At 36.0% G+C, this 24,800-nt stretch overlaps 1 protein-coding gene across 4 annotated transcripts in view; it reads right to left on the bottom strand.

The window, feature by feature from the left end:
* Nucleotides 1-1,529: 1,529 nt before the first annotated feature.
* Nucleotides 1,530-24,800, bottom strand: part of oca2 (oculocutaneous albinism II) — a 105,327-nt gene continuing 82,056 nt past the window's right edge. For 3 of the 4 annotated variants that reach the window (XM_051111682.1, XM_051111685.1, XM_051111684.1), the window contains exons 24-25: nt 24,532-24,625; nt 1,530-3,790 (exon numbers count right to left, since the gene is read on the bottom strand). In XM_051111682.1, coding sequence (XP_050967639.1) covers nt 3,703-3,790; nt 24,532-24,625 — 182 coding nt within the window. In that variant the 3' untranslated portion in view covers nt 1,530-3,702. The remainder of the gene's footprint in view (nt 3,791-24,531; nt 24,626-24,800) is intronic. The other variant, XM_051111683.1, reaches the window with a different exon arrangement.

Raw genomic sequence — 24,800 nt, 5'->3', positions numbered from 1 at the left:
CTCACAGTTTCTTGTTTATGGAATCCCATTTCCGCCACATAAGAAAAAAATATAATTCTTTGGTAATCCTATGTTTTATGAGATAACGTCAAGTATATCAAAATAAATAGACTTTTTGTCATTGTTTGACAATTTAATTATGACTAAATTATGATTCAATTTTTATTGACTTTTTATGTGCAAAGAATGTTGCAGAAATGCATTTGCCTTTGTGAACAAAAACGTGTCTTAAACATTTAGCAAAGATCTCTGATTTTCAATCTGTGAATTACTTTTTAGATGGATCAAAAGCATTTAAAATGATCAGACTGCCAAAATGCATTAAATGAGGCAAAATTTTTAACATTTCACTGACTCTTATGAATTAAAGATGCACAATATATCTTTGGCATTTGAATATTCTTAGGAATTTATGAAAACAAGGGAACAAGCAAATGCTTTCTGGTTTCTGAGTGACTGCTCCATTGCCCAGTGTTGCCTGTGACATTTCATGGAGGTAATCAACACCTCTTTGCCAAATTCATTTCTTCCACCTCCAGAATTCCAGCTATTCCATGTATTAGTGTGGTGATATGCATGCTCAACTTCACTCACTAATAATGTGCATTCAAGAAATGCAGCAGACATGATGAACAAATGGGCAAATTACAATTATTGATCCATTTGTCATACTCTGCATATCCCACAGTTCCTATTTTTACTGCAAATGGAGCAAAAGTGAACCGACAGCAGCTGACGCTAATCAAAGCACTACAGAAGTTGATGCAAATTGTTTAATTTTTTCTTTTAAAACGTTTATGAGATCAGTGATCATCAGTCAGCTACACTGTTTCTTCCCATGCTTGATTGAGATGCTGGGAACAAGGAAGCTTAGATCTTAATACACGGAGGTGTTTTGTCAGATATGTTCTGATATTTAACATGTAACTGCTGCACAAAATGTTCTACAAGTCACTGAAACAAATTCTCAAATGAAGTTTGATAATAGATACTTTTTTTATTTTTCTTTTCTTCTTGTTTTTTTAACTATTCAGTGGTTGTTAGTCCCAGTCACAGAACATGTACAGATAAGCAACCTGCTGATCATCCTTTACAGGTCTTCATCAAGTGTTTGTAATGGGCCAAAAATATATATATATCCATCAGGGGCAACATGAGTTATAAAGAAATGGATGAGTAATATCTATCCTTAAAGGGATAGTTCACCCAAAAATGTTATGTTTATCTGCTTATCCCCAGAGCATCCAAGATGTACGTGACTTTGTTTCTTCAGTAGAACACAAACTTAGATTTTTAGCTCAAACTGTTGCAGTCTGTCAGTCATATAATGACTGTCAATGGGGTCCACAGTTTTGAGAGTCACACACAGACAAAACCACACAAAACTGACTTCTTGTGCTTATCCTGATTGTTGCAACTGATTAAAAAATAAAAGATTACGTTTGCGCAAACTCACCCAGGAGTGTTGACTTTTCACAGACTCCCAACTTTTGAGCCTGATCGACTAAAGTTATGGTTGCTTGCTCTTGTATATGCCAGAGCACGTTGACTCTGAAGAAACAAAGTCACCTACATCTTGGATGCCCTGGGGTAAGCAGATAAACATCAAATTTTAATTTTTGGGTGAACTATCCCTTTAAATATAACCTCTACAGGTAGCCTACATGGTACTACAGTACGATCAATTAAAAATCAAATACATTAAAGCGAGTGATAATTTACAGCTTATTATTTATCCACACATAAATTAATGTTTAAATACACAGTTCAGGAAGGTCCTGTCCTGTTGCATTTTTGCATAGACTTAAAACTGCTTAGAGAAAATGGGGAAAAAATTGCAATGATAGCAATGATTAATTAGGTCAGTGGTGAAATGGTCAAATTAAAAAAATAATAATACTGGGAACTGATTAAATTACATCTAATGCATCACTGATTACATAAACTTTCTTGCAATCAGATGCAAGATTGTCTTCTTGATGCAAACAAACAGTGAGTAAACACAGTGATGAAACAAAAGGCCTGGCACCCTCTATGTGTCCTATATCCATGCACTGTATAATGCATTATAGATGTCTTCATTTTTGTATCCACATTCATACTGTAAAGAAGTGTAACCACAATTAATATTTACCACTTTTTGTGTGCAAAAATAACAACTTTATTAAACAATTTCTTCTCTTCCATGACAGTCAACATGCATTCTCGTGAGTACCACGACGCATTCGTGTGATGCTGTTGACACAGGAGCCGGCATTCTGACATAGAACCCAGATGCCCTGCACCTTGTTTGCAAAGCAGAGGAATGCATACATGCGTTGTTGTACAACAGAGACTGACACGGAAGAGAAGAAATTGTTGAATAAAGTCATTATTTTTGCTTTGTTAGTGCACAAAAAAATTCTTGCAGCTTCATTATTTTGCGGTTGATGTCGCACGGACTATTTTAACAATGTCCTTACTACCTTTCTGGGCTCTGAACGTGGTAGTTGCATTGCTGTCTATGCCGGGTCAGAAAGCTCTTGGGTTTAATCAAAAACATCTTAATTTGTGTTCAAAAAATGAAGATCTTACAGGTTTGGAACGACATGAGGGTGAGTAATTAATGACAGAATTTTCATTTTTGGGTGAACTAACTCTATAAACACATTGCTATATGTGATCAGTGTTTTTATATGTGTGATAAATGTGGTTACAATTATTTACAACATAAATCTGATTATAAGGTGCTTTGAATGGCATTATTAACATTGTATATGCAGCTGTCATAGAAAGTAGAAAGTGCTACCCATCGGCATTTTGTGCAAATTAAACTTCTGTTATTAAAACCTTTGCATTTACATTTTATTTGCAGACTTGGTGGGCTAAACATGAAATAAATGGATAGGTATCCTTGATAGCACACATGCATCATGAGATGTCTGTTTGATGTCTGCATTTACATCTGCAAGACATTTTTTTAGCGTTTGCTCATCTGCAATACGTCTATTAGACGTTTCCTATCAGATGTCAAATAGACGTCTATTAAATGTCTTTAAGATGTTTATGATTTGGAATGTATATAAAACTGACATCTTACAGATGTCTGTCAGATGTTTGTACACAGCAGATGCTTTCCAGATCATGTGATCTTTAACAGACATCTTGTAGACGTACGTGTGCTATCTGGGATATGCACAACGTTATTTTAGATTATCTGAATATGGTAAATAATGTAAATTATATAATTTTTAGCATTCTAAACCATTCAACATTTCAACAGTTGTGGGCCACAGAGGATCTCTTTCAGAAGATTCCTCAAAATGAGAAGGTAAGGTCATAATTCAAACATTAATAAATATTATAAGCAGATCTGCATTTATTTTTATTTTAAAAAAAGGAATCTTCTGGTTTTCTGCATTTTTGCCAAATATAAACAGATTTCCAAAAAAACTTCTTTGTGGCATTATCACAAAGCAGCAGTAGCACCATAGCAGTGTGATAGACCTGTAGATGATCAGATGTTCCCATGGTTTATCTCCTCTGTACCTCTTCAGCATGTAAAGCTTAGTCCCTCAGGAGGAACCAGGTCTACAAAGTCTTCATGGATCCTTCCAAGAAGAATAGAAGTGTCATTCAAAACACACACACACACACACACACACTCAATCGCAAACTGCAGACACACCCAAAGTCTTTTGCTTCCCCGTGTCAAGGGGATGTTTATGTGTTCCAGCGCAGTCCGATGTGAGTTGCGAGCAGGTAGCACATGCCTATTGTGCAGGTCATCAGCATCATGGGGAATCCCAACCTGTGAAATGAAGCACAGCGAGAATTCATATTTTAAGTCCCTACATGAAAGTTCCTATGAAGCTGAAAATTGAACGTTAGAAAGTCTGTAAATCCCACTCTGTTAGGAGGGAAAATTCACTGTAAAGCTGTTGGGAGAAGAATCTGCTGATGCTTGGTGCTTTTTCTTAATGAAAGACTGTATTTTTGTGTTCCACTGAAAGTTCATCCTTCAACATCACCCAGCATTTCTCTCTGTTTCATTTCGACGACTCCTTTGTTGCTCATATGATGATTTCTGAGCAGTTTTGCATTATTCCCTCTTCTGTAATGCATTTGTTTATGTCTGTTCTGGGTGTGTGTGGGATTCGATTCTGAACAGCAGGGGTCTCGATGCTCTCCTGCTGAGGAGCGTGGCAGGCACGTTACCCGCTTCATCGAAGTGGTATTAAAGTGTGAGTCTTTAAACATTATGGCAGAGTCAAACGCAGGAGACAACAGCATTAAAGAATGATCTCCAGGCATTAACGGTGAAGTCAAAGGCTGAAGATGCAATAGACTGATGATACTTGTCCCCCCATTTAACGTAAGCTGCTTTCCTCAAAGCCGTCAACTCTCAGAGACATGTGGACTGTCCCTGTTGTGTTCGCTTGTGAAAGCATCCATCTGGAGAGTGGAATTACCATTGTAATTACAACTGGACACTGGCCTAATCGCCACACTCGATCGGCATGCATCAGTGCCCTTCTGACCCTCGGTTCATCATTCTGCGTCTCATCTGTCCATGAGGATTATACTACATGCCATCCAACCTCACATATTATCAGCAGAAGAACTGCACATGGACACAATGTTGAGTAAATCAGTACAAAAGAAATCAACAGATTATAAGAGAAGTGGACAGATCATAATGGGAAAATGGACAATAGCACCCAGTAAACATACCGAGAGCTATATAATCTGTTTTCAAAATGTCTGTGCGCAACCCTCCCTTTCAAAAAAATGAATATAAATGAGATTCTGTCACTATTAACTCACCCTGATGCCATTTCAAAACTGTGTGCTATTATTTTTCCGTTAACACAAAAGCAAAATGTTTTAAAGCATTTATATGTAGCTCTTGTTGAGCAAAGTTCATGGCTGGCATCCAAAAATGACTGAGATGAATGAAACGAAAACAAATAGCTCATGTCTTTTGAAGCCATACCATAACTTTGTGCAGGGAAAAGGCAAAAATCTATAGATTTTAATGTAATAAAATAATAGTAATAATGTTTTAATTATAATGTTATAACACTGACTTTATTGAGCCATTTATTTGGATGTTGCTATGACTGGATTACTCAAACAAATCAGGAAATGAATCAATCAGTTCTTTTAAATGAATAAGTTGATTCAGTTGACAAATCAGGCTCAGCATATTGTTCACGAATCAGAATCATTTGTTCATGAATCACAATGATTTGTTCATGAACTGGAATTGCCTCATTGATTCAATTATCTAGTTTCAGCAGTTTTCCATTTAACAGCTCACCGGAGGGGAAGATTAAGATTATCAGCAAATAATGAATTAAATTAATTTTAAATATCGTACACAAGTCATATAGAGTACATTTGCAGTACTGTACATTTAGCAGATTTTTTTAAGATTAAAGACCTATATGAGGATTTTGTATAATTGCCATTATATCATTTTTAGATCTTAGTCAGGTTAGATGCCATTTTGAACTTCAACACAGATGAAAACATGAGAGCTGTAAGGGATAGACTTACAGTTTTTACAATAGCAAATAAATGTCATAGATCATGTAATTTCCTCAGCTTTCAAAACTGTTTCAAGGAGTTTTGTCTACTGGAAGTTTTGTCATCTAAACAATAGTACAATCCATTAATGACACTGTACTTTTATCCTTTACGGCCTATTATATTATAGACCTTATCTTCGACTAAGGTCTATAGTATAATAATGGCATATGAGTGGAGCGTATGAAAATTTATTTGAATTTACACACTGCACATTCTTAAAAATAAAGGCTCCAAAGGGGTGTTTTTTCAGTGATGGCATTGAAGAACCATTTTTGGAAGAACCTTTCAGTGAGCAGTTCCAAAAGAACCATTTTGAAGAACATTTAAAAAATCTAAAGAACCTTTTTCCACTATAAAGTACCTTTTCTGCATTTGAAAGGTTCCATGGATGTTCAAGGTTTGTCATGGAACCATCGATGCCAATAAAGAACCTTTATTTTTAAGAGTGCATCTTTAAGTAGAAAGCTGGGTCTCGTTTTGCCCCACAGCCTGCTAATCTGAGTTGCCTTTCTTTTTACAGAACACTAAAAATCCACATGCAATTTTAATAATTTCTGTTCTGTTTACTTCTCTGCTTATAAAAGAGGCAGATCTTGTTGCTGAATAAAAAGTCCCGCAGAAAGGGATTCTGGAATGAATAAATGAGTGAAAGAGCTGCTGAGAGGACAAAGCACTTGTGAGGATGAAAGCTCTGGACATCCATTTAGGCCAAGTGCATACCTTCAGCAGCCCAGCGCATACTAACTGAGTGCATGGGTAAATACAGAGCATTTGGGGCATAGAGAAATCAACAAGCTCAGAAGAGCAAGCGGCCACTGATTGAGAGGATGAGGGAAAGCAAATGGATGATAAAAAGAGTGAAAAAACAAGTAAACGAGTCAGAGAGGGAGTAACAAGGACTTTTGATAATTTTGCAAAAATTAAACAAAAATGCTAAGCTTAGGAATAGTTGACCCAAAAAAGAAAAATAGCTAAAACTTTACTCAGGCCATTCAAGATGCAAATGAGTTGGTTTCTTTATTGGAACAGATTTGGAGAAATTTAGCATTACCTCACTTGCTCACCAATAAATCCTCTGCAGTAAATGGGTGCCGTCAGAATGAGAGTCCAAACAGCTGATAAAAACATCACAACAATCCAAAAGTAATCCACATGACTCCATCAGTGAACATCTTGTAAAGCAAAAAGCTGCATATTTGTAAGAAGCAAATCCATGATGGTGTTTGACTTGTGCATATTTCTTTCCTGACTCAGACAAACTAACGTTTTCACTGGAGAAAACAATATTATGAACTGATGACTTAAATTTTACATTGGATTTTAAAATGTTTTGATAGTGATTGTTTTTCAAAATGATAAAAACATGACAGTAATCAGTAAGTAACCAACACAACTCTAGTCCATCAATTAACATAGTATAAATAGAAAAGTTGCATGTTTGTAAAAAAAACAAACAAACAAAAAAATTAATTCACTATCAAAACATTTTAAAAATCCAATTCAAAATTTAACTCCTGGAAAGAAATATGCACAAATCAAACACTATTTACAAGCAAACACAGTCTAAAGCAGTTCTAAACCAATGTTGGTCGATTTTGATGCATGAGGACAACAGTACTTTTTCATTAAAGGAAGGATTATTATGAATTATGGACTAATATTTTAGCCAGAAGCACTGCTTTAAAGTGAAAACACTTTAATGATGGATTTGTGTCTTACAAATATGCGCTTTTTTGCTTAACAAGATGTCAATTGATGGAACGGAGTCATGTGGATTACTTTTGGATTGTTGTAATGCTTTTATCAGCTGTTTGGACTCTGACTGCACCCGTTTAGTGCAAAGTATCAGTTAGTGAGCAAGTGATGTAATGCTAAATTTCTACAAATCTGTTCCAAAGAAAAACTCATCTGCACCATGGATGGCCTGAGGGTTAGTAAATCTTTAGCAAATGTTCATTAAAATGCTGCTAGCAACTCTTGAGTTCAATTCCCAGGGATATCATGAACTGATAAAATGTATTTCTTAAGTGCAGTGTAAGTTGCTTTGAACTACAATGAACTACAGCCAAAATAGTAGCTAAAAAAGTGTAAAACTGAAAATCAAAATAAGGAATAAGAGAAGGAGCCAAGAGAAAAGGGCTGTCAAAGCGCACAAATCTAGACAGAAAATGAGACATGAGGGTAATACAATCCCACATGGAACAGTGTCCTCCAGCACTTCCTGTCTTCTACTTCATCTCTTTCTAACACTCTCTAAAATTAGATTGTTGGAAAGCACATATTTTAAGGCCTATTATGTAAGTATGGCAAAGATCACAGCTGGTCCGGGGAACAAACCAGGTGTTCAGTATCCGGAAGGCAGGTGGGGAGGCTAAATGCTGGATTGCAGAAGGAACAGGTGTGTATTATCTGTATAAGTTATTCGTGTGACATACATCAAAAGCAGGTGCACGTGCCACGGGTGTGAGGGCAGGTCAGGTGGCTAATGCACAATTTGAGTGATGTGAATGAAGCAGCCAGGTGCCTGATTCATAAGTAGTGAAGTGGACAAATCGATGTGCACCGAAACACAGGGTTTCGAGGGTGTGAGCTGTACAACCTGAAAAGCGGCTCCACATGTGGTTTGTTAAACTGGCTGAATAAATAGCACATTAAATGGCACTAAGTACTGCATAAACCATTCTAATATGAAAGTCATGCTTTTTCTTCTCTAACGGCCTAATGAAAGGAAGAGTAATGTGCCTAAAAGTCTTACAAAGGTGATACAAGTCCATTACCACCATTTGGACGACAAAAATGACTCCAACATGCATATTGAGGCAGTCTTTCAAGCTATTCAATGCATGACATTCACATTTATTCATTTAGCAGATGTTTTATCTAAAGTGACACAATGATCTGTTTTTATACTATAAGGACAATCAGAGTCAGTAACCTGAGTTTAAATACCTTGGCCAAATACTTTCAAGAGCACAAGGATGGCAACTTATTAATTGTGCCTTCTTGGGGCTAAATCTACGTTTAAATTACAAACTCAGATATTTTACCACTTCTACTATTACAACACCTACAGTGCCTTGCGAAAGTATTCATACCTCTTACATACATTTTTTTCTTATGTTGCAGACTTATGTTAAACTGGTTTAAATTACTTTTTTCCCACATCAGTTTACACACCATACACCATAATGACAAAGCAAAAAACAGATTTGTGACAACTTTGCAAATTTATTAAAAACTCTTAAATAAGTACATTGCGTAAGTATTCATACCCTTAACTCAGTACTTAGTTGAAGCACCTTTACACCCTGAAGTTTTTTTTGGGGTATGATGCGACAAGCTTTGCACATCTGCATTTGCAACTATCTGCCATTCTTCGCCTCACCTCTCAAGCTCAAGCTGACACACATTTTCAGATTTGTCCAGAAATATTTGATTGCATTCAAGCCCAGGCTGTGGCCGGGCCACTCAAGGACATTCACAAAGTTGTCTATAAGCCACTCTTGCTGTGTGCTTAGGGTCAATGTTCTGTTGGAAGGTGAACCTTCTGCCCAGTCTGAGGTTCTGAATGCTCAGGACTGGGTTTTCATCAAGGCTATATCTCAATATTTTGGTGCATTGAGCTTTCCTTCTACTCTGACGAGGCCCTCAGTCCCTGCTGCTGAAAAACAGCCCCAAAGCATGAGGCTGCTACCAGCACACTTTACTTTTGAGATGGTAGTCTGCAGGTGATGAGCAGTGCTCGGTTTCCTTTAAACATGATGCTTGGAATTGAGGTTTATCAGACCAAAAAATCTCGTTTCTCACAGTCTGAGGGTCCTTTAGGTGCTTTTTGCGAATACTTGGGTTTTTATGTGTCTTCACTTAGGAGTGGATTGAGTTCGGTCACACCTCCATAAAAACCGGATTGGTGGAGTGTTGCAGTGATGTTTGTCCTTCTGTAAGTTCCTTCTATCTGCATATATGATAATGGCGCTCAACTAGAGTGACCATCAGCTTCACTAGGTCACTAGTCTAACCAAGCCCCTTCTCCATCAGTTGCTGAATTCGTCAGGAGGCCAGCTCTAGGAAGAGTCCTAGTTGTTCCAAGCTTCTTCCATTATGGACAATGGAGGCTACCTGCTTCTGTGAACCTTTAATGCAGCAGGATTTTTTTTCTGAACTCTTCACCAGATCTGTGTCTTGACACAAGCCTATTTCTGAGCTCTACAGGCAGTTCTTTTAACCTCAGGGCTTGGTTTTTGCTTTGATATGCATTTTCAGCTATTAAGAGCTTTTCTGAGAGGTGTGTGCCTTTTCAATACAAACACATTCAACTGAATTTGCCACAGTTTAACTCCACTCAAAGTGTAGTAACACCTACAAGCAAAATGTGCTCCTGAGCTAAATTTAAAGTGTTTCAGAAAAGGGTATGAATACTTATGCAATGGAATCATTTCAGTTTCTTATTTCTAATAAATTTGCAAAGATATTACAAACCTATTTTGTGCTTTGAAATTATGGTATATGGAGTGTAGACTGATGTGGCAATAAGGTTTACCATAAGGCTGCAACATAAAATGTGAATAAAATGAAGCGGTACTTTCACAAAGGCACTGTGTATACATAATTTAAAAAAGTTTCATGTACATTCGGATATTCGCTGAAACATGTAACAGCAAGATGCAATTGTCTAAAGGGGTTCAAAGTTAAAACTTTGAAATATAAGCTCAGATCTTTACCACTAAACCATAACACCCATATGCATGACCTTGGGGAAAAATCTGTTTTGAGTTGAGGTAAAAATATGACTCTTTTATCCGTTTTGTCCACCCTTCCTTGCTCAAGGCTATCAACTATGTGGCACATTTTGTATTAAAACCCCTCATCGTCTCAAACATGCGATGAGATCAGAACAGCTATCTGCCACAATCTCACCCACTCTCACTACAAGATTGCTGATGTACACAACATTTCCTTACGACTGTGAAAACCCATCTCATGTGGCTTAGAAAGCGTCAGAATGCCAATTTTCAGTTATAACTGGAGAAAAAGAGAGGAAAGCCATTAAAACTAGGGAAGGAATTGACTTTCTCAAAGTCACAAAGACACGGTAGAGAGTGGAAATTAAGGTCAGTGTTGATTAGGCTTGATATTTCAGACATTATTATAAATGCCATCATTGTCATCATTCTGTACTTTTCAAAAGGGAAACACCAGATGGTTTGTCATTTGGACATCCACCATTATCTTACATGCCAGTGTTAGGGGGCACATGATGGATTTTGAAGGCCAAAGTGGCTTGGCATGGTATTGGGAATAACAATGCCATCCAAGCTCTGGGTTTGTTTGTACAATAGGCCATGATTGCCCATGGTTACACACACACATGCTGCTTCTCTCTCTGTACAAGCACAGAAATATAACTATATACATACCAACAGATGGGGGAAAGAGACCGTCTGGGAACGGAAAATAGGGATGTGCAAAACTACATATCAAAACTGGCTAGTAGGTGGAATTTTTCAACGATTTGTTTATATAAATTAGAAGCCCTAAATGAGCTGGTTTTGGATTCAACACCAAATGGATACTTTTATTAGCATACGTTTACATAAAATGTTTCTGCTTTTAAAACAGTTAAACAGAAAGCAATAGACTCAAACAGTACTACAAGGGTCTCAAGACTATTTTTAACTTGACGTGCTATTAAAAAGACTATGCTTGTGACAGGATAGTAAAAAGACAGTGGCTTTAAAGAGGATATACATTTAAAGATAAAACTTTCAAAGAAAGTACTTCACACCATCAACAAGCACCACTACTAAAAAAAATTCTTGAAAAAAATCTAATGAAAAAAATGAAAAATTGTAGAAACAATTCACTATTTAGTTGTGTTATGAGATGTCATACATCATAACGCTTCCCTATTGGAAAACAAGATGACAACTCTGATATTCAAGACGAGAAAAGGAAACATATTTGCATGAAAATAGAACAGACATTACTAGTGCCTACGTTTCATTTTGTTTTGGGGTTACAGAGCACACCTCTATTTCTTGCAAACTGCAGTTCTGTTAAAGTAATGTATATCCATTTTCAAATGCATTTCATTGAATTGAATTCCTAAAATACTATCATATTAAAGTGATTACCCTTTTTCTGCTGAATGAAACTATCAGGACCACAAAAATACATCATATAAAGTCATTATGAATGTTTTCTAAGCAAAGAAATGAAGCTCCTGTAAACACAGTTCATTCTCATTTTATATCTGGGAGTGTGGTCTTTTTATAAACTAATTCAAAAACTGACCACAGTGATGTGAAACAGAAATGATTTGAAAAGCTACGCTGGTGTTGTGTACGCTATTTAGACCTCCATCGCATTTTCCACCACTACTAAGAGTGGTAGCTTAATAGAGACTCATTAGAAATGATAGGAGAAGAGGAAAATGTAATGGAGCTCTCTCAAATATCATCTTTAAAAATGTAAGAACTTTTGGAAATCTGTGGAGGTAGACTAGCTGAGGGCTATAACTGAGCTGTCTACTCTAGAACGTGTAAAACAGAGGCGAAAGAGCAATGAGCAATTCCACTCACTACCAAAAAAAGAAATAGAACAATGTTTCACATTAGGCCATTAGCTCAACCTGGTCTCTCTAGGGATGTAAGTGTGTAAACTGTGTGAAAAACAAAAAAGTGGAAAACACAATAAGCTTTCTGTGTCTAGATGAAGACATCAGAGCGCTTTAATTGAAATAACTGGGTAATTCAAACCCAGGATATGAAAAGCACTAGTTTAGTAGCATGCTGATACTAAAATAACAAAAGAAATATTCTTTTTCCACAATATTGTTGGAACCAATTAGGTAGACAGAGAGGCAGCTGGTTTTGAGCAGTGAATCATCAAATGTGCTTCTTGATCAAAATACCCATCTTGGTAAACAGGAGGGACAGAAAAATGGAAATCTGGCATGAGGCCTTGAATTGCAAATGCCACTGAATAATATTAATCAAACAATAATACTGACAAACTGGCTTTTCATTTGTTTGTTCTACTGACTGTTTACTTGTATACTTTCTTGAACAGCTTGAAGCAATACTTACATCTGAGAAATACTTGAAGGTTATATGCCACTATTTAAATGTGGTTTAGCAACTTTAAGTTTTAAAAATGTACATTTTTAAATAAGGGAGTGTGTTCAATAGCATATTAGTTTGCTGTGGTATTGAAGTTTGTATAAAATTGTGCAAACAAACTATGTACACACATTCCATGTTATTTCCTTTAAAACCCCATTCAAATTTTCATCTAAACTAATATAGCATATAGAGTACAAAATGTGGGTTCTTCTGAAAGCCTGCGTCTCTCTCTCTCTCTCTCTCTCTCAAAGTCTCTAACACTGATCTTCCCTTGCTGTAAACCTGTATACCCAGGTGTGCCACTTAAACTACCTCCCTTAATTACAGAAGCCTGACAGCATCCATCATGCTCCCAATGTGACGCTACAGCAGCAGCTATAAATAGCTCCAATCTAGGTCCTCCCTATCTGCAATAATGGGCCCCTAATCATTCACCAAGAGTCGCCCTAAAACACTCACACACACAAAACCACATGAGACTTGAGGCTGACAGCCTTTAGAAGTGCAGCATCTCAACAGACCAGTGACTCAAACATCAGAATCCGGATAAACTTTTAAAAGCCTTTTCTCTTTGTTCCTAAATGAATGTTAAAGAGGAAATCCATTAGCATGTAGTCCGATCTTTAACAAGCATTCCTTCGTGGCCAAGACTCTCACAACGCTTCAAACAAATGGAAGAGTGATATAATTTGACATGGAGAGGGGGTCTTGTTGCAGCTTGGTAATAGCATGAAACTTTGATCATAAAAGGTCTGAATGGGCAGCAATCATGATTACGTCTGAAAGCTATTGCATAAAGGTTAAAAAAGTGGTTATAGTGCGAGTTACTCTGAAAAAGAATCATTTAAGTGGCTCAGTTCTCAACAATTACTGGCCAATTGTACAATTATAATCTTTAAGCACGGCATTACAAATGGGCCTTGAAACGGTTGATAATCTCTGTACTATCTTAGTGAAATTGAATCTTACAATTAAATCAAAGCAGTCATACAGTAACCGTCAGAGTAAATGACTTAATATTGCATTCTTTTAGTATGAAGAACATCTCTTGAGATATGATCATAGACGTTTCTCTTTTGACATACTGTATGATCATATGCAGTGCACTACTTGGCTTGTATTGTCTATTTTTACCACACAGGTAAAAGAAAGAACTGATTGCAAATACTGAAATGTTAAAATTCCTTAATGGTCATGTAAAAAAACAAATTGTTTTACCCTGTCAAAAACAGCTCTGTTCACAGAAAGCCGTTTCGGGGCATGACTCTTTAAATGATAATGAGCTACTGCTTGCTCCACCCCTCTTTTCCATTTTTAGTGCATTTGGTGGTGCGTTACCGTCAAAAACAGAATTTATATTTCTTTAATTTCATTTCATTTCATAATCCACTGCATCCTGCATTGCGGACAGTGTACAACTGGAATATAAACATGCTAATATGGGACAATCCATCAGTGGTCGTGGGCGGGGCTTGAGCAATATGATGTCATACTGCTCAGAAAATCAAAACGGCTTGATAATTGAGATTGTTTAGGTTTTTTGTGGATTAAAAAAAACAGAGTAAATCACATTTTATCATTATTGGGTGGTTGTGACCACATGCTACTAAGACATGTTTATATGCAAACACCATGTAAAAATGAATTTTACATCCAATGTCCCCTTTAAGAACCCAGTGCAATCACTTGATATGCTCAGTTTTCATGTCCTACTGAAATAGAAAGAAAAAAAATTGTTAAAGGAGAAGTTCACTTCTAGTACAAAAATGTACAGGTAATTTACTTAACCCCTTGTCATCCAAGATGTTTGTGTCTTTCTTTCTTAAATCGTAAAGAAATGTTTCTTGAGAAAAACATTTTTCTCCATATAGTGGACTTCTATGGTGTCTGTTAGTTTGAACTTCCAAAATACAGTTTCAATGCAACTTCAAAGGGCTCTAAATGATCCCAGCCGAGGAAGAAGGGTCTTATCTAGCGAAACAATCAAAAATGTACAATTTATATACTTCTTAATCTTAAGCGCTTGTCTTGTCTATTCTCTGTGATGCACATGCGAACTCTGTGTAATCCGGGTCAATACAGTTAGGGTAGGTTGAAAAACTACCTTCTCATTTTCTCCTCCAACTTCAAAATTGTCCTACATCGCTGCAGAAGTCCCAACCCTGTGTTAACAAAGTGAACATTCAAAGAATATCAAATGCCCTTTACAAAAAGAACAACGTAAGATGATTTTGAAGTTGGAGGAGAAAATGAGATGGGAGTTTTCCAACCTACCCTAACTGTACTGACCAGGATTACCAAGAGTTCGCATGTGCGTCACAGAGAATAGACAAAACAAGCGTTTTAGGTTAAAAAGTATATAAATTGTACATTTTTTGGTAAAACAACCGATCATTTCACTAGAAAAGATCCATCTTTCTCGGCTGGGATCATTTAGAGCCCTTTAAAGCTGCATTTAAACTGCATTTTGGAAGTTTAAACTCATTTCTTTACAACTGAAGAAAGAAATATACGAACATCTTGGATGACAAGGGGGTGAGTAAATTCTCTGTACATTTTTGTTCTGGAAGTGAACTTCTCCTTTAGCTCACATCCATGAACTATGATTTGCTACAGTACATGCTGGTCAGTCACAAGAGGAGGCACAGTCTCAATCTAGACAGCATTTGATTTGGTTAATCTGTGTAGCACACCATGAGCCATACATACAAGACTATACATTTTAAATGTGTATATCTGCTAAAAGTGATTGTCAACACAAGCATATAGATGGCCTCAAAGCTAAAATATATGGACTAAAGCATGTCTTCTTACATATTTTCTAAAAAGCCTGAAGAAATTCTGCATGCATACTGTTTTGATTTTGTGATGAAATCAAAATCTCCTGAGTTGCAAAGAACACTTTAATGGATTGAAAACTAAAGAAAAACATAACTTTTCGAACTTTTTCCCCCTGTATCTCCTGTTTTCTGCTATCTCTTCACTTTTGTTTACCATTTGTTCTTTAAGGAAAATACAACTTAAAAATGTTATCTCAGCAGCTCCTTGGATTGACAGATTAAGCAAGGCACAAAAACCTCAAGCTAATTCACATTTCCAGACAGAAACACATTTATAAATACATACTTGGTTGCAATCTTTCTTGTATAACTTCTGTGCACACTACATCTGCTCATTCAGTCTGTTTAGAGCAGAAGTCACGTCCAATGTTTGAATGCGTCTGCTCTCTGTAATAAGCCTTTTCTTTCCATTTCCCAGCCTGCCCTGCACTAGAGTTGGAAAGTTGTCCTTACACAATAAGTTACACAACAATGAAATAAACTGTTGTATTGTTGTAAAATACACTCAATATTGTTTTAAAGCCAGAAGGTAGCAGAAGGTGCCTGACTGAGGCAGTGAAAAAGATCTGCTCTATTATTTTCTCTTTAGGTGCTGAGTTGTGTACAGCTATTACATCTTGAGAAAAGGATGTCAGTGGTGGTCTATGCAGAATGGGACTCATTGTTCTTGATTTACCATACAGGGTAAGTAATTGATTCAGTGCCAAATGCAGATTACACACCTGCAGTCTTCAAGCACAGGTTCGGTATTGTCTGTGCTACAGGGGTATCGAGACACAGCGGCTGTAAATGGGAATGCTAATTACATCACATGACGTGGGAGATCCACAGAAAAAGGAAGCGGGTCTTCATCTGTTGGAAACAACAGAATGAGGCCCTTTCCACGTAAATCAGCCAGTATTGTCTCTGTTGTTTTTAGGCACATCGACTGTTTATCTGCCCTGAAGGAAGTCGATGGTATTCATGGATTCTTTGCTAGAAGTGTTTTGCAATACACTTTGTTTAATTAATTCAGAATTAATGAAAATGCTGATGCATTTGTATGCAAATGCATACATCTATATTTATTCATGCATTACTGGCACTCTGTTTCACTTTCATCAAAAATTCTATATAATGCCAGTACTGTGTTTAAAATAAGCACTACTAATAGAAGAGAAAAAAGTAATAATTATATTATATTATATTATACTATATTTTATATTATATATTATATTAACAATTACAATATTAACAAGAGAATATAAGAGAATAATAATAATGATATTATATTTTACAGATTTAGGCTGTTGCTGTATGAAATTAAATAATATTATTAATAATATTAGCAATTATATTATATTATATTATATTATATTATATTATATTATATTTATATGTTTTTACATGCATATATTTATGTGTATATAATTGATATTATATATATCAATATTTTTAATATATAAACAGCATATTTCTTTCAAATATATACATGTATGTGTGTTTATTTACATATACATAATAAATATAAACAGACATAAATTATGTAAACAAATACTTTTATTTTGGATGCGATTAATCGCAATTAATCATTTGACTGCACTATATTATATAATTTTACAGATTTAGGCTTTCAAGATATGTATGAAATGTATGTACGAAATGAAATAATAATAATAATAACAATACTAATTATTATAATAATATTTTATTATATTATATTATATTATATTATTATTTTACAGATTTAGGCTCTCGTGGTGTTAATGTATAAAATAATAATTAATTATAATAATAATAATAGTAATAGTAACAATATAATATATTATACGGATTTAAGCGCTCAAGGTGTTGCTGTATGACATGACATCGTTTATTATATTATATTAATTAAATTAATTATATTATATTATATTACATTATATTATATTATATTGTATTATTATACAGACTTTATGAACTGTATGAAATGAAATATTAGTTTTTATAAAATAACTAGTTACTAGTGCACTAATCATTCAAGCTTTGTTAGACTGATGTTTATACTAGAGCAGCTACTTACAATTCTTATTAATGTCTTGCTAAATATTTACTTTTTAGTGGTATAAAGCAAAATAAACTGCATTAAAATCAACCGCCTGTATATACTCACACTCATATTATCAAAAAGCAAAGCAAATATAAAAAATATACAATATGCAATTAAACTGTTATAGTTCATTTCTCTATTAAGGTTCTTCCTCTCTGAGCTGCTCAGGTCACATTTATGTGTAAAAGATGTCAAGAGTCAGACATATAGACTACCAATAATGTGAGGTAATTGTGTATACCATGGATTTACAAGCTCTGCATCATTAAAGTTTTACAGCTGTTCAGGCTACGTCTCCATATGTCACTTCATTAATTCTGCAGTTCACTCAGAGGGCTTGGCTGGAGACGAAAAATGCCAGCAGAAGATATGTTGAAGAGAGAAAAAAAAAAACCAAGTGCTCAATATAGGCAACTTGCCCTGGTGTGGTAAACATGCTCCATTTAAGAGCAGGTCCCCAAAGTCTTGGTCATTCAGACTAACCTCCTTACGCTGAAGACAATCAGCAATGGATTTCTAAGAAAAAGTATATATGGAGGTCAGAGGGGCAAGGCTGCAAAGCCAAGCAAGTCACAACGAGCCAATATCGCCACTACTGGGATAGGCTAGGGTGAGTGGAAAAGGGCAGGAGATTGACAGGGAAAGAGAGTGATGCGCAGTTTAATAAAATCTGGACGCATCTGAACACCAATGCAAGACTTCCCGTCACTTACAATTGGACAGATCAAACCAAGACTTTCGGCGCAAACAGAAAGTTTAGATTAAATTCACTGTCAGAGAACAACACAGAATGCGGCGAGGTTGCTTTTTAACTTTAAAGACGTGATCAATATTATAGACATTTTGATCAACTATTCAGTGAGATGTCTGAACTATGTACTTGCTTTTTTAAAAACGGAACTATTTTAAGACAAGTTAAAAAAAAAAAACTGCATGTATGCAGTAGACCATAAAATGACATGTTTAAGCGAGTGTAAATCAAGTAATTTCCTGTTGTCAGCAGGTGGCGCTATGATTATAACAGTATACTGGCCTTTAGATGTGTTCAAGCCAGGACTCCTATTGTACAGGTGAAGTTTGGGGCAGATCAGACATTGTATGGGTGAGTTATAACATCTTCCTTTTACATGGTGAAACATCGAACTTTGTCAGGCTGTCATGAACATGCACTTCAACGAAAACGCATTATTTCTGCAATTTAACATTGCAAAGGCCTTAACGGTGGACTGACCAAATATAATGTTGATGTCATTAAATCTCTATTAAACATGCCACTTCCTGTTGCCAGCAGGTGGCGCTATGACTATAACTGAACATGGTCATGGGCGTGTGTTCAGGACAGGACTCTTATCAAACATGTGAATTTTGGTGCAGATCGGACATTGTAACTGAATTATAACAACTTCCTGTTTTACAGTGAAACATCGAAGTTTGTCAGGCCGCCACAATTTAATGTCACAAAGGGCTTTAGATTACACTGACCAAATTTGGTGTTGATTTGTTTAAATCTCTAGGAGTTTGTGTAAATACAACACCTGAAAATGCCAAAAACGGCACAAAACTCGCCAATGAAATTTAAAATAACAGATTTCTGTTGGGTTTTGGACTTCGTGCCTAAGGTCTTTTTGTAGGTATTGGTGTGTTACACGTGTCCACCGAATTTCATACATGTATGTGAAACATAGCTCGAGGGGCACTTCGTTAAAATTTTATAGGTGGTGCTGTTGAGCCATTTTGCCACATCCACTTCTAAAACCCATATCATCATGTTTAGGCCTTCAAAAATGCAATTTATTTTGGAGAAGGAGAAGAAGAAGCAACTGAGCAATTACAATAGGGTCCTTGCACCACCGGTGCTCAGGCCCTAATAAATGAGTCCGCAGCTCAGGTGATCTTGTTATTTTACAAATCAGGAGAGGAACAGTGTTGTAAAACGTCAGCTGCTTTGTGAAGCCCTCATGGTGAAGCTCAGTGGTCTTCCATCACTAGTTTCTTACCAGAGTGCCAGAGAAAGTCTCAGTCCCCCCTTCATCCCCATAGCAACCGACCAATCAGCCAATTACAGGCTGAGCTGAAGACTTGCCCATTCATCACAAAGTTCTAACCACCACAGGGCAAACAAATGAGGCTCCAAAATACAAAAAGCGAATACTCTGAAGTTCAGGATTACGTCGCAATTTATCTACTTCTCGGTCTCTACCTGAAGAGGTTTAGAAGCGGATCAGATGACATGCAGCGGTTGATAAGGATGACTTGAATTCTCTGTGAGTATCAGGCAGGAGGGAGGTTAATGATGAATGAGCAATTACTCAAACATCTGCTGCCACCCTGTTTGTTTTCCTAGCACTGCCAAAAAAATAAGATCCCACAGGCGATTGCCTCCTCCTCCCTCACCCACCCTGCTGCCACCAGCCCGTCCCCATTTGGCTCAGCTTGGAGTCGCCCAGCTGCTCTACCTGCTTCTGGACAGTCCTATGGGCCCTAGAACGAGGAAGGAGGGAATCCAAGAATATGTCTCATGAGTGCATGCAGCGAGCAGGTCTTTGGCTTAGCAGAGGTACTTCATTACTGAAACAGAATCGGAAGTAAGTGGCAGCCGTTCAGCTAAAAGTGAAGAGCGAGGGAGAATCTGGGTTTCTTGCTAACACTAGGACGGATTGGATTCACTCCTAAGATTAGCTTGAATTGATCTGCCTTATCTCCCTGTCTGATGTGCCGTTTAGACTGAGCTCCCGTTCCTTCCCTGTGTTGAGCCGAGGAGCCGAGGAGCCGAGGAGCCGAGGAGCCGAGGGGCCTTGGGCTCTGTCTAATGCCATTGATTTCTCCTGTTTCAGGGTTTAAAATTGTCATGGCCACTTAGACAGACAAGCAAAGGACCTACAAAATAGTAAGTGATTGCTTGTCAATGAAGATGGATTGTTAGATCATGGAAACATATTAAAATGTTAATTCTATTTATAAATAATACTGTCTATATTATATACAGTAGTATACAATTTTATATATAAATATAATTGACATTTATTTACTTATTTATTTATTAGTTCATTCATTACGTATCATGAACTAACAATTCAAAAAAATGTTGGAAATGTATTGCTAATTGTTAGTTCATGACACCTAATTGATATCTATTGAACCTTACTTTTTTCATTTATAAAATATATTATAATGAAATTAAATGAATTTAACCTTATCGTAAATTATATATTATGTACTATATATAAAGAATCAAAACGATAATTTATGACCTAAAATAATCTAATTAAAAACAAAATAAGCCAATTAATTAGCAGAATTAATTGCAATTAATTGCATAATATCAATAAAATCAATATTTACATTACAATTACATCAATTACATGGAAACACTTTACAATACGTTCATTAGTTATCATTAGCTAACATGAACTAAGAATTAACAATACTTCTACAGCATTTATTAATCTACTTAATGTTCATTTTTGCATTTCCTAAAGCATTATTAAAAATTACAAGTAGCATTTGTTAACATTAGTTAATGCACTGCGAACTAACATGAACAAGCAATGAACGACGGCATTTTTATTAACTAACATTAACAAAGAGTATTAAATAGTGTAATAAATGTATTGTTCATTGTTTGTTCATATTTAATAAACTAACTAATGTTAATAAATGATACCTTACTGTAAAGTGTTACCAGTTACATTAATGACAGTTAAAAGCATTAAATAAATGAAAGGTAAAATAACAACATTGAATAATAACTACAAATTAATGTAGAATTGGCCACATTATACACTATAAAGAGGTTGTGCAAATTTCAAAACAAGCAGTATTTAAGTAATTCCAAAAGACACAAAGTCCCAAAGGTACCAGTGAAAGTGTGAAGTGCCTTCATGTCTGGCTCTGTGCTAGGCATGTCTGAACTTCCTTTTTGAATTCTATATCCTGCAATTGAAAGACCCCACTGTCTCCCACCGGGATCATTTCACAGTCCAATCAGATGTGCATTCAACTTCCTCTTTTTCACCATTGACCACCAACACCCCACCAACTGGGAGAAAGCCAGATATCTGCATGCATCTGTATTTGCATGGAAAGCACTTCCATCGAGCAGGTGGTAACAAGCAGGGAGAACCGAATCAAAAGAGACGGCGAATATCTCCGCAAGCCTCTCACCAAGAGGTAATCAGCGAGCAGCTCCTTTTCCACATTCAGATGTATTTGTTGATACGCTAGAGAGTGCTTGAAATCAAGCTGTCTTAAGAGTCTCTCTAAAACTAGGTCTGTCACTTCTTAAAAAGAGAGACACTTAGGGATATTTTTGGAACATGACGAACATGATTAGTTTCTATTGATTTTACACAGAGCGTGCAAAGACAAATGTGTTTACAACAAAACACCTCATATAAATACAGAGAGCATACAGTACATACCATAGGTACATACCATAGGACATTATATGTCACAACGTTTACATGCATAAACAATTAATTCATAAAGGATTAATTCACCCAAAAATGAGAATTGTCCTTACTACCTTTCTGGGCCTTGAACCTGTCAGTTGTGTTGCTGTCTATGCAGGGTCAGAAAACTCTCGGATTTCATCGGAAATATTTTCATTTGCGTTCCAACGATGAATGAAGGTCTTACGGGTTTGGAACGACATGAGGGTGAGTAATTAATGACAGAATTTTCATTTTTGGGTGAGCTAACCCTTGAGTTGAGTGGTATTTTGATTGTAATTTCTGGTTTTGCTATTCTCTTTTTGATTGCAATACTGATCCACCTTTAAATGGTGTATTTTGAAAAGTGAAGAGAAGGGAGAACATGACCGGAAGCAGCGGATTGCAGGAGCTGCTTGTGAAAAGTGTGCCCTGAAACAGACCCCACTTATGGTACCACTGGCCAGCAGATCTGGCTGGAATAATCACAGCTTTCCCCGAAGTGTGAGAGTACATGAAAGGCTATAAACTTCTGGACATGAAGCTAGGGGATTGACTCTTGCACCAAGGTACTCCTGGGTAATTTTGCTGTTAGCAATACTAGCTTTGATACAGAGGAAAAAATATTTTTTCCCTGAAAGAGTCACTTTTTCTGGCTCAGAACTACCCACCTAGGAAGAGACCACCTAACCAAAATATCTAGTGACTGATCATAGAGTGTATAATAGACTACACAAACATGACATTATTTTTTTAATGACATTAAAAATACACTTTACAATAAGTTCCCATTATTTAAAGGGATAGTTCACCCAAAAATGAAAATTCTGTCATTGATTGCTTACCCTCATGTCGTTCCAAACCTGTAAGACCTTCAGTAACACAAATTAAGATTTTTTGATGAAATCTGAGAGCTTTCTGACTCTGCACAGACAGTAATGCAATTACCACATTCAAGGCCTAAAAAGGTTGTAAAGACATCATTAAAATAGTCCATGTGACATCAGTGGTTCAACCATAATGTTATGAAGCTACGAGTATAATTTTAAACAAAGAAAACATGGTAGTGACGTTGCTTTCTATGCAAGGTCAGAAAGCTCTTGGATTTAATGAAAAACATCCCAATTTGTTTTCTGAAGATGAACAAAGGTCTTACGGGTTTAGAACGACATGAGGTTGAGTAATTATTGACAGCATTTTAATTTTTGGGTGAACCATCCCTTTAAAGTTAATGTACTATATAAAATTAATTAATGAGCACTAACAATGAGCATGTCATATGTTACAGTATTTATTAGTCTCTGTTAAAATTAGAAGGAAAAGTTCACTTCCAGAACAAAATTTACAGATAATTTAATCACCCCCTTGTTATCCAAGATGTTCATGTCTTTTTCTTCAGTCGTAAAGAAATTGTTTTTTTGAGGAAAACATTTCAGAAATGATCTCCATATAGTGGATTTCTATGGTGCTTGTGAGTTTGAATTTCCAAAATGCAGTTTAAATGCAGCTTCAAAGGGCTCTAAATGATCCCAGCCAAGAAAGAAGGGTTTTATCTAGCAAAACAATCAGGTATTTTCTAAAAATTACAATTTATATACATTTTAACCTCAAATGCTCATCTTGTTAGGGTATTTGTTAGGGTCATTTTCTTCTCCAACTTCAAAATCGTCCCACATCACTGTTTTAAGTTTTTTTTGTTCAGGGAATTTTATCTTCTTTGCCTGTTCACTTTGTAAACACTGGGTCGGTACTTCTGCAGCAGTGCAGGACGATTTTGAAGTTGAAGGAGAAAATGAGATGGGAGTTTTTCGACATAACCTAACTGTCTTGAACCAGAATACACAGAGTTCACGCAGAGCTAGACAAGACGAGCGTTTGAGGTTAAAAAGTATATACATTTTTTTAGAAACTAACCAGTTGTTTCGCTAGATAAGACTATTCTTCTTTGGCTGGGATCGTTTAGAGCCCTTTGAAGCTGCATTTAAATTGCATTTTGGAAGTTCAAACTCGTGAGCACCATAGAAGTCCACTATATGGACAGAAATCCTGAAATGTGTTCCTCAAAAAAACATATTTTCTTTACGACTGAAGAAAGAAAGATGTAAACATCATGGATGACAAGTGGATAAGTAAATTATCTGTCATTTTTTGTTCTGGAAGTGAACTTCTCTTTTAATAAAAACTGTTAATTGTTAGTTCATGTTAGCTCAGATCTATTAAATAACGTTAAAAGATACAACTTTTGTAACCAAATTGTGTTTGGGAATGGTGCGATTATTATTTCATTGTTAGTTCATGTTAACTAATGTTAACAATGGAACCTTATTGTAGTGTTACCAAGAAATTGTTAAAATACTGGCATGACTAAGCATGTCTCTTTAAGCAGGAAACATGCACGGAATTTGAGATCAGTTTCATACCACAGTTAGCTGCAAAAGAGTCTCTATTTTTTAATAAAATTTGAGAAAGAATAAATTTGTGGCCAACACAAATACCTGAAAAACTCCATGAAGGAAAATCCATAACCATGCTGTTCAGCAATCCCAGCACACACCACATTTGCAGATGCTCCAATCAGTGTCCCATTTCCTTTGGGAATAGAAAGAGAAGAAATGAATAACTGTCTTGAATAACTTCAATAGCCTGAATAAACATAGACATTCATTTATTTTTAATGAAAAAAGGAATGTTTGCCTAGTGAATTCTTCCATATATACTCTATCCAATCACTCGGCTTGAGAGAGAGCTGAGAATTTGTAAATGT

This window comes from Labeo rohita, chromosome 6, assembly GCF_022985175.1.
Source record: "Labeo rohita strain BAU-BD-2019 chromosome 6, IGBB_LRoh.1.0, whole genome shotgun sequence".
NCBI classification, from domain to species: Eukaryota; Metazoa; Chordata; class Actinopteri; order Cypriniformes; family Cyprinidae; genus Labeo; species Labeo rohita.
The sequence above is the reverse complement of the archived record's forward strand: the minus strand, read 5'-3'. Positions and strand labels throughout refer to the sequence as shown.